This window comes from Geospiza fortis, unplaced genomic scaffold (genome assembly GCF_000277835.1).
Source record: "Geospiza fortis unplaced genomic scaffold, GeoFor_1.0 scaffold171, whole genome shotgun sequence".
Lineage (NCBI taxonomy): Eukaryota > Metazoa > Chordata > Aves > Passeriformes > Thraupidae > Geospiza > Geospiza fortis.
Genome location: NW_005054313.1, coordinates 8,175,829 through 8,187,228, shown reverse-complemented (window position 1 = coordinate 8,187,228; position 11,400 = coordinate 8,175,829). Strand labels below are relative to the sequence as shown.

General features: G+C 38.2%; 1 protein-coding gene across 1 annotated transcript in view; it reads left to right on the top strand.

Annotated features, from left to right (window-relative positions):
* The window catches only part of MCEE (methylmalonyl-CoA epimerase), a gene marked incomplete at its 5' end in the record, with an annotated part of 19,258 nt that extends 9,408 nt beyond the window's left edge, over nt 1-9,850 (top strand). The window contains 2 exons of the mRNA XM_031055941.1: nt 3,516-3,856; nt 5,337-9,850. Of these exons, the coding sequence (XP_030911801.1) occupies nt 3,516-3,856; nt 5,337-5,489 (494 nt within the window). The remainder of the gene's footprint in view (nt 1-3,515; nt 3,857-5,336) is intronic.
* Nucleotides 9,851-11,400: the final 1,550 nt, after the last annotated feature.

Genomic DNA, 11,400 nt, shown 5'->3' with positions numbered 1-11,400 from the left:
CTCCGGCCTGGCGGAGCTCCCAGTGAGAGCCTCGCAGGCCGAACGAAACTGCCGCTTCTGTAAATAAAAACAAGTTCTCCCGATCCAACTGACGGACACATTAACAACTGACATTAGCTGGCACAGGGTAAACTTACAGAGCAAACGCCCAACTTAAGGTGCAAGGAGGAGCTTGTCTTTTTTGAGGTGTGGTTGGGAGGTCAAATTCAAAATAATTTCCCGTTCATGATAATAATCTCACTCTGTTAGGGTAGGTTTAAGTCACAATACCTAAACCACGCCATTTTACTTGGTGACCAGGAGAAAAGTGAATGAGAGGCTCAGTGCTGTCAGTGATCGATCAGTAGGATCCTGGGAATGAAAACACCTTTGTATGACTGCACTTTGAAGGATGGAACAAGAGCCACAGCACACTGAGACTCAGTTTCCTTGAGCTGTGGAGTCCATCTGATTCCCAAAACCCTGTCCAGCACAGAGCAGAGCAGCACTGTGAGCCCAGCTGGCTTCCAGAGTTCCCAAGATACTCACACCACCTTGAAATTGCTGGAATTTAAGAATGACCACACTATGCCCTTTCTCCATTTGGTCCAGAGAATGAATACACAGCCCCTGTGTGCCAGATTCCCTACGGTAACATCATCCTCTCCATGCTTTGGGAGTTCATCTCCCCCTGAAAAGAGTGACAATAAAGCAGTGCCCAGTGACAAAGTTCTAACTGCAACCCTGTTGTAAAACCTTCCCATAGAGAACAAACTGAGTTCAGTTGGATTTGTCTCATGTTTGATTCTTTAGTTTCCTTGATTAAGTCAATGAACACTGCTCCACATCAGAAGCAACAAACAAGCCTATGAATAAACATTTGAAGGGTGAGGATCTCAGTTTATGGGGTACTTCAGACTTGGTACTTCCTAATCTGCTCGGTTAAAGAATGTAACCCTTGGTTACAACTGTATATTTAAACTCTGATGTGCATACTACAAGTAGATCAATCATCAACAGAATGACCTCCAAATAGATAAATTTAAAAATATTCTTCAAATGAAGCTGAAGAAGGTTATATACTGTAGAACTAGTTTTGTGATGTATATATAAACACAAGTGTTTCTTTCCTAGAAACATGGAAGTGATAGGATTTCAATCTGAAGTTTGCTGCAAAGCTTTCTTTTTCACTGCAAGGCATTTTTTGATTATTGAGTTAGAAGATTAGAATTTTAAGTAATCTATATAGTTACTAATCTAGATAATGCAAGAAAAGCACAAATGGTTTTTGTTTAATCTCAGTCAATTCAATTATGGATTTAAAATTAATACTCCATATGCATCTGACTAGAGCTAGGATAAATTCACAAGACTTCATAGAATAAATGCTGATATAAGTGAGCATATGAGTGTCTTTGACTTTACAGGAATCCTAGAAATAGACTTCTTTTTCTGTCTTCCCAGGAAACAGCATAAGAAATCAAATATTTCTGGTGCAGAACCCATAAGAAAGAGCATTTTCTACTATTTTACTAGTGCTTCACAAATAGCTGAGTATAAACAGGCTGTGTCTTTGTCAATTTACTTGAAACAGAAAAAATACAAATTAAATTACAATAACTGTGTGGTCATATGCCCTGTGTGAAGTGCAGCAAGAATTATAGATTCTTGGGAAAAGAATGGGAAAATCCTTGCTTTTCCATTAGTAAAGACTGCTTGGAAAAAAAACTACATTAGTATTATTTCTATTGAACTGCAGTCTGTTAATATTTGGAAGAAAGAACAAAACAGTAAAAGGCTCTGGAAAACATAATAAATTATATAGAAAGGGATTCTTCTCTTTCAAGGGATTTTTCTTATTTAGAGAATACTGCCTTCCTCCAAGTGGAAAAATCTCTCTTGCTTCAGCAAGAATTGAATCATGCCTTAAGAAATTACAGGAAAATGGAGCTACTTCAGTAGAAGCTTAGGTGGGCAGGAAAGACTGCATAGCAGATATTGTGGGGGTTGTTACTTTTTGTAACACATTTATTTACTCTGGTTAACTGTCAAACCCTGTACTAGTTAATTAGCCATGCCTTTAATCATGCCACCTAGCTCCTGCATGTTTGTACCTCGTGCATTTTAGGCATTGCACAGTACTGCTCCCTCCTGGAATTTCTTGGTTCACCCTGATTCACCATAAACACGGCAAGTGTTTCTACAAAACGGTTTCTGCACAGACATTTGAAAAATAAAATTTCTTTTTCCTGTGGAAATTTCTAAGGGATTTTTTAACATGTAAAAGTTGAAAAGCAGTTGCTGTCCTATACCAGTAGGATATGCTAAAGCTAACAAGTGAAAGAATAGTCCAGAACTTCTGGCTGAGACGAAGGAGATGACAGGATGGACTGTGAAAGCCTGGCAAGAAATACTGCAGGGCAGTTACCTGCAGCACTGGACATGTTTCTGGAAATACTTAATGTAGGATCTTGATTTAGTATCATCAAAAGATTGTGAATAGATTTACTTTTGTGACAGAGTCCTTGCTAATAGGCACATTGCATGTTGTAAATTTAAGTGTCAAATACATGCAAACATTTCTTCCTCCATCACAGCACCATGCTCAGAAAGACTTAGTTTTAAGGATTTACCAGTTTTTGCATAAAAATTAACTGGTAGAATGTGGAATTATTGTGGCATGGTAGTTCTCAGGTCCATACTGAGAAACAAAGCTGATTTAATTAATTACAGCTATTACTGACCTTACAGGGTACCAAGAGCCCAGCCAGGCTATCCATCCTCAGTGTGTTGTAAAGCATCCAGAATCTCAGTGCATCATTGGCACAATCTCTCAGCAAAATAGCACGTTTGTGACTTTAAAGCAAAGAATACCTCAAAGACTCCCAAAGGGCTAAGATGCCTCTAGCTTGGCCTCAAGGCATTGGGAACTCTGACTTGGCCTAAAGCAAACTGGCATGGAATTAAAATGTGGTTTTAATGAATATGTCCTTTAATCTCATTCTAATTTTGGTTGTAGAAACAACTGATACTATGACAATTTCTCCCCACCCCAACCCCTCTAGATGCTAATACTGACAGATTAATTTTAAGGTAATAAATTGTAAATACTCTCATTTTATATCTTTCTTTTTTGTGATCTTTTTGCTTGTTTGTTATAATTTTGAGATGTATAGGCATATCCTTATTTCTTTCTCTATTTCATAAGAAGCTATGAAAATATAAAAAGTCACTTTTAAACACATTATACGGTTGGCCTTTACAACCAGTCCTGTTTTCCTCTTTTCAACAGGCATATGCAAGGATTTACACCAAATTTGAGTCTGCTTTGGGTTTTTATTTATTATTCTCTTAATATTTCTGAATATTTACTTAGTCTGAAAACAGAGTAACTGTTTCCTTGCTCTCAGTCTGCCCTGAGCATTGCACAAGGGTGTGCCAATGCCTTGGCAGCTCTGCAGGCCTTCATAGGGGAAAGAGCAGGCACTGAGACTTTCTCAAAAGCATCATATCAGGGCTGTTCACTTTTTTTTCAGGGCTTCTTAGCAGATTGCAGACTTCTGCTCCTACAGTACGAACTCTATCATCATCAAAGTCCTTCTCACAAAACATTCCAAGCTGTTTGTGGAAACTGGGCCGACTCAATCACGTGGCAATTGCAGTGCCTGATTTGGAGAAAGCTCAGTCCTTGTATAAAGATGTGTTAGGAGCCCAGGTGAGTGAGACTGTTGCTCTTCCTGAACATGGTGTCTACACTGTTTTTGTGGAGCTGGGAAATACCAAGCTGGAACTTCTACATCCTTTAGGAGAGAAAAGTCTCATTGCAAGCTTCCTGCAAAAAAACAAGACTGGAGGAATGCATCATATCTGCATCGAGGTATTTTAATATAATATTTCTTGGAATAAGATAGATACATTCAAGTATGCATGTTTTAATAGGTTTGACCTGTGTAAGAACTAACATATAAGGCTGTCATATTTCTTCTCTCTTATACAAAGGAAAATTTAGACAGATGCTTTGATAGGCAACTTGTTTCAAAAAAGGTAAGTATTTTAAGAAGAAATTAACTTATTCCTGAGCAGTTACAATTTAAAACCTGCAGTGAAAACCATGCTGGACACAGCAGAGGAAGAGAGCAATCCAAGCCTGGTACTCTAACATGGATGCACCCAAAGGCTTTGCACTGTTTACTGTCACTCATCCTTGGGGATGCAGGAATTCATTCCAGCTGAGCCCAGCCTCGGCTCCTCCTCAGGCCATCTCTGCAGGACAGGAGCAGCAGCTGCTGTGGCTTTTCTGCTCAGGGGAAGAACCTGGAGGGGACCATGGCCATGGTACATGTGGCCTTTCTAGTGTAGATAATTTGACAGTCATTCCTTTTTGTTTTGCAGACTGGTAGTTGGGTGTAGGAAGAACTGTAGTGAGTTTGGGATACTCATAAACAAAACTGGTGCAAATGGGTAGGAATTAGGTGATGTCTGTTCCTCTGAATTAAAGCTAGGAATTTCCTTCTTCCCTACCATAACATTGGCAGAAGAGTTTATTCACCAAATTATGTCCAGACATCTCAGCCTTGAAAAATAGCAGTGATGTTATTTTAACTCTAGGTCCTTATTGACTATTGAATTTTCTAAACTGAGTGCTAATATTATTATTTCAAAAAATGAATGCATTTAAGTTTAGGAGAATTAGAATTTCATTTGATGACTTGACATCAGAACCTCAGATCACAGCATACAGTACAGGCATATTTTGTTAATTACATATTTCTGTAGGAAACTGTACTGAAATACAGTATTAATGGCTGTTATTATAGTAAAGTTCAGTACAAAGACCACATCTGATATATTTTTGATTATTCTAAGCTTTTTCCTTAGGAAACTTAATGAACCTTAACCTACTCAGAAGGAGAATAAATCTTTTACCTTCTGCCTACTGCCCTCCCTTTTTCACCATTTAATGAGTCAGTGCTCTGTCATCACTTATAAAGGGAGGTATTTTTCTTTACTTATTGAGAGCAGAAAGTAATGCAAAATTTAGATTATTTATGGATGCCTTATAAAGTAACAACAAAAAAAATCAATGGTCTTTGTGCATGAGCAATTTCAGTTTATTAATTTCTTAAATATTGCACAGTCCATTTAAATGGTATTTTATAAAATCTTCAAACAGCAAATGCAAACTCCTGTAGTATTTTTATTACTAGATGTTTTAAAATGGTTTATAACTTATTTTCAGAATTATATTAGAACTTAGAAGTAACATTTCAGTAAGGAATTGTTATTGCTCCTGAATGTAAAATCTGCATAATACAGTGCAATATCTTAATTTGTGTGAACTGTATCTTTTTTAAAAGGTTGATGACATAAAAGCGGCTATGACAGAACTGAAGAAAAAAAAGATACGAATATTGAGTGAAGAGCCAAAAATAGGTGCACATGGCAAACCTGTGATTTTTCTTCACCCTAAAGATTGCCATGGAGTCCTTGTGGAACTTGAGCAAGCTTGAGCTGCAATATTCATAAATTAAACAATAGAAGAGTTGTGAAGTTCCTGAGCTGGTGCTGGGAATATTGATGTGGTATTCAGTCTTTACGAGTTCATTGAAGTTCCCATGGATGAAATACAGCTTTTGAGTACTAAAACAGTGCTACAGATTCAGGGTCTGTTGTTGCTCTTGTTGCTGATTTAGTTTTCAAAATTAATATGTTGGCATTTCTTGGATTCTCTGTGATTCTAAACACAAATACACAAGCTAAGTTACAAATGTACCACAGTAATTTATCTTTTGTTGCCTGTTTGCAGCAAGATTTTACCTCTGTAGCCACAGAAACTGTACAGTTTCTAGGTCAAGCTGCATTATTTTGCTCTACATTTCAGAGTAGAGATCCACTTCCTGGTGACAACAACATAGCTTAGACATTTTCTTTAGAAATAAAGGAAAACAAATATTGTGCTTTCCTCTCTTCACCATTCACCATCTGTGCTTCACACTGATTGACTGGCTCATGCAATAAAAAACCCATATATTATTGTATGGATGTCTGCAATCAGTAAATAAGTTTTTCTTGGCATAACAATTACTGCCAAGGAGGTTATCATGCATAAATCATCATTTAGTTGTTTTATGAACTTTGTGGATATGCAGGCAATGCAACAAGAGAACCTGAAAACTATTTACTTGACATATGTTTCATACTGTAATGCAGTTGTGACATTTTAGTTTTTTCATTTTCAGAGCTGTTTAAAGTTTTTTTCCCCAAGCTTTCTCAGAGAAGGACATCTTGAAGAGACATGAACAAGCAGTAATAAACCTTCTCACTTACTTTACAAATAAGGTTTTCCTGTGCAGAACCACTTATAAAATCAGTGGCAAACACACTCCACATAAGTCTTGCTTCTGCACAGTTGTTAGCATTAAAGACCACACCAGTATGCTGATGTCACAAGCTGCAGGCAGTTTTGTTAACTTATTTATGAACAGACTTCACCTTATTGCTGTATATTACCCAAGCAGTCTTTTCCTGATGCTTTCTTTTATAGGTTTGTTTTGACATTTCAGCCGTAGAAATAGAAGACTTACTATTTCTTTAGTCTTCTCAAGCCTTAAAAAGTCATACTTTCCCAACTTAACTACAATCTGAATTTTAAATTTTCCTACATCTCTGCATATGCAGTAAGAATCTTCAGCTTGATATAAAGATGATTTTAGTCAACAACTTTTTACTTAATGGAATTATTTGCAATGTATGTCATGCTTGCAGCAATAGAATACAAATATAATGTTGACCTGAGATTTGAACATACTTTTAAAGACATTGGCACTTCCTCATGAATTTTACTTCCAAAAAATCTCTATAAAGCCATGATTTTTTTTTAACAAGATAGTTTTATACTTAAAATAAATACTCCTTCTGTCATATTTTAAGAAAAACACAGCCTGCCACAGGGTTCCTACATTTCATCAAATCACTGTTTAGAGGATAGTTTGTGATCTAAATTCTAAACTGCTTAAATTTAGAAATCCTAACACTTATGATGAAAATGCAGAATGATTTAATATTCCTAAAATATGATTCAGCCATTCTAGGAGACATTCTATGAGCAAAGCTGCTTTTGTCTTTTCTTTCTGCAAAGCCAGCATAGGAATGCCAATACTAAAAGCCTCACTGGTTAAGATAATTGAGCAGAAGTCTTTAAACCAAATACCCTTAGTTTGGTGCAACAGAAACAGTCCTCCCATGGTTCATTCTCCATTTCTTTGGCCTCTCAGGAGATGGACTTCTGTGTACGATATCTACCAACAAAGTAGCTTGTGGTGGTGTCACAGCACATGCCACAGATGACACAGCCACAATACACAGAATATCCCCATGCCATTTCAGCAGGCTTTAAGCACTCACCCATACACAGTAACACCATACCTCATCAGAAGGCTTCAAGAGCCTGCCCATACAGAGTGATACCATGTCACTGCAGAAGGCTGCAAACATCTGCCCTCCTTCTTCTTCAGCCCAACCTTTTACACCCTTCGGGTTGATGCACTGCACCTGTGTGCCCTCTGTTCCCTTTGGTGTTGGTCAGTGCCCCGGGCACTCCACGGCTCATTGCTGTCAGTGCTGCTCACCTGCTGCTCACAGCTGCAGCCCATTGGGGATGAGGCTCAGCCCCACTCCCAGTCAGCACAAACTGTGTGCCTACAGGGTAGTGCTAGAGAACAGACATTTTTAAGTAAACACTTGCTCCACCTGATGATTGTGAAGCTTGTATTACTTTTTAGCTAGTAACCAGCAGTTTTCCTGACTGACTGACATGGGGTTGCCCAGCTCTAAGTCAGCTGATGTGTTTTGTTCCTGGTATATAAGTTGTGCTCCTATCTCACAGTTTGTCCCTTTTTACTGACTGCTCCTAAGGTGGAAGTCAAGAAAACATCAACACACATGTGCACACAACCCCAGCCCTGCAAAAGAGAGTTTAGGTCTGCAAATTAGTCTGTACACAAAACTGGATCATGTTCTTAAAAGCTCTTAAAATTGGATGGGATCAGACCCCCTTACTTGTCTGGGTGTGTGCTACAGGACAGGAGAATTTCCCTTTCTGGAGCTATAGACTTAGGGAATAGCCAAGGGAGCAGAAGACAGCTATAACTGAGAGAAGTTTCCTGTTCATAAACTTAACTCCCTTAGACTTCAGTGGGAACAGAATCAGCCCCTATCAACTGTGTAGTCCTTCACCTTAAGGCAGGCAGCCTTCACAAGTTGTTGTTCTGACTTACCAAGGGGTTGGTACAAGGCTTACATACATGGGCCTTACTCTTTGTCACTGCCATGATTATAAGAGGGGAGTAATACCCAGAAAAACAGTGGAGTTTCAGGGATGGAAACTGGGGAATGAGAGAACTGTGATTTGCTCCTTTCAGTGGAGGGACATTTAACAATACACCCTGAACAACAGTGATTCAAGTAACTGGAACCTGATTATCTTGGAAGGGAATTAGGCTCTTCTTTTTTGTTTTTTGTCTGTTTGGTGGATTTTTTAAAACAGCAGAACCTTCTTTTCTGATAATGTCAGGCTTCTCAGAAGATGGAGTGTTAGTATTTTGCCAGTAAATTTTCTCACGCTTGTGCCATTTGTCAAGTGCGAATTCCCTGTTCCAATCTCTCCATGTGCCTTTTTCCCCCTCTGAGCTGAAGCATGTTCCCATTTTATGCTGCCTAAGGCAGACAAGACACATTTTTCTGGACTCCATCAACATTACTCAGGCAGCTAAAGAGCTCATAATTAAATGATGCAAAGTATCTTTTTTTACTTCCTCTCTGCAGCCCTCAAGTCACTCCTAGGTGGGAGGAGGTGAACAGGCTGCAGAATGAATCCCATTCCTTATGATGAGACAAACTAGAAACAAACTTAAAACACTGAGAAAATGACTAACTGCATGCTTTTAAAAAGCTAATCTTACAGCTTTGCAATTCTGCAAAAAGTCCATTCCCGTCATGCTTGTCCTGCAATTAATGCACCTGAATTTCATTCTGAATTCTGTTGATTTATTACCATATCAAGCTGAAGTCTCATAGAAAGACCATGAAACATGGAGATGTTTACATTATCTGGTTGAGGTACTTACCCTAGGAGTGTATGGACAATGATAACCTTGGCACTTCATTTGATTCTATCCTCTGAAGGAATTCTTCCTGTAGTGATGTGACGTGGGTTAGTTGCACATAAGAACCCCTAACTAAGAGAAAAACTCAGAATTATTTGTTTCAATATCAGTTCTTTTACCAAAGCACTGGCCATGTTGGCCAAATTGAGGCTGTCAAACAGAATAAGATCATCAAGTTCAACTAGTTAATTACTATGAAAGTGGAAACTATCAGCAATGTATAAATTAATCAACCTAGGGGTGACATTTCACAATTGAAGAGCTCAACTACCTAGGAATGCAAAATCTATCCCCTTGGACAAGCATTTTCAAAGCACTTTGAACAAATTATGAAATAAATATTTATCTTATTGTGAAGGAGGGATGTTTGTGTCTTGTCTAATCCTTAAATGTCTATAAAATTATGTCAACTGTCAATTTTGATGTTCATTTGCACTGTCTTCTATATTGTCAAAAAGCATTGCTAACTGCAAAATTCATAGCATAGATTCATAAATGAGGGAGTTCTCTGATACATTTTAAAGTAATGATACATTTTGAAGCATGTAATGACTTCTAGGTCTAATCTAAAGTCGCCTTTCAACTGTTACTGCTAACACAAAAATAGTAAATAGGTACTAAAATCTTCTATGAAGTAGATGTTAATGAAAATTTTTACTTATTTTTAACATTGCATTTCTTTCAGTAATAAAGACGGGTTCAAAATATGATTTTAAGATCTGAACTAATTTGTAACTGCAGGTACCCTCAAAGCATATGTGGTGATGCACAATTTGCATTAAATAAGGGGAATATCCAACTGTGCACCCATGGTTGGCTTTTATGAAAATGTTTATTTCCAGAAATTGAAGAGTAAGAGAGATACATTCATGGACTGGTACCATGCACCCTATTTTAACCTTCCATTTTGGTATGTAATTTTCAATAATAACCATCTGTCTGAGTCACTGTCTCTAAAATTATGTGGAGGGAGAATGTTTGTTAGAAACTTAAATTTTAAAAAGTTAAAAAATATATCCCACTCCCTTTGGGACCTCTGAAGTCTTTGAGAGGTCAGTTGTGGTACAATACTTGCAGCTGCAGTAACTTCATGAAGAAAACACCTGCCCTATTGGGCTGGAAATACTGCTTTTGGTATTTTGATAAAGTGAGACTTTATTATGTATATGAGGCTGTTTCATTAAGTTAACAATTTTGAGAATTAATAATGCTAATTAAAAGATCATTTGCCAAATGTTTAAACAACTTGTCTACAGATTATATCTGCAGATACACTGCAGTTCTATGTAAAACATACATGCGTTACAGTTTGGGTAATGTTTTAAATTTTTAGTATCTTCAAAAGGAAACCAAAATCTGTCAAGTAATTGGGATGTAGAAAGGGACAGATGGGAAAAGTCACCATAGAAAACCATGCCAGAAAATAGCCTGTCAGCAGCAAATGGAGAGTCTTAATAAAAATCTTAACAAGTAAACTAAAAACTAAAGCCCCCCCCCAGAATGGTGGTTCCATGAAGGACCTTTGCATGCACATGGGATGTGCCTTGATGCTAACACCAGGGCAAAATGAACACACACCACGCTGAGCATGCAGCTATTACAGTAAACACTGATACCTGCCTGATTGCAGTGCAGTATAATTACACTAGGACAGCTTTTCACTTTTGCTATAGTGAGAAAGATTAGCTACTAGCTCGAATTTGCATAATTATTAGCAAAGCCAGACAGAATAGCCCTAAGATATGCGTTTCTTTATATACAGAATAGTCATTATCACCTAGCTGCCCTTAAAAGATCTAGAGGTTTCTAATAAAAGGCCTGAGGAACCAACTGTGCTTATCATCCACCAGAAGAAATGTTCTTGGAGAAACCCTCTTCAGTGAGCTTTTAAATAATACACATTGAAGCCTACATTATTAAACTTTAGGGGTGGATCTATGTATTATTTGCACAAGGGCACAAAAATCGTGATTTGTTCTCATAAATCTGGTCATATGATGGAATGGGACTGAGTCCAGTGCTGTCCCCTGCGATGATGTTCAGACTTTTGGTGTTTAGGTTTTTGTTGCACTGGAGCACCTCAATTAGCAGGGAAAGGTGAGGTGATCACCTAGCAGGATGACATGGCATTCAGGAATGTAATTCGCAGAGAGATGCTGTGGAGACTCCCAGAAAAGACCCTCAGCTCCGGCCCAGCGGCAGAGCGGCTCCCTGGGGACCCGGAGCGGCCTTGGGCAGTGGCACCGCGGGATGGGGC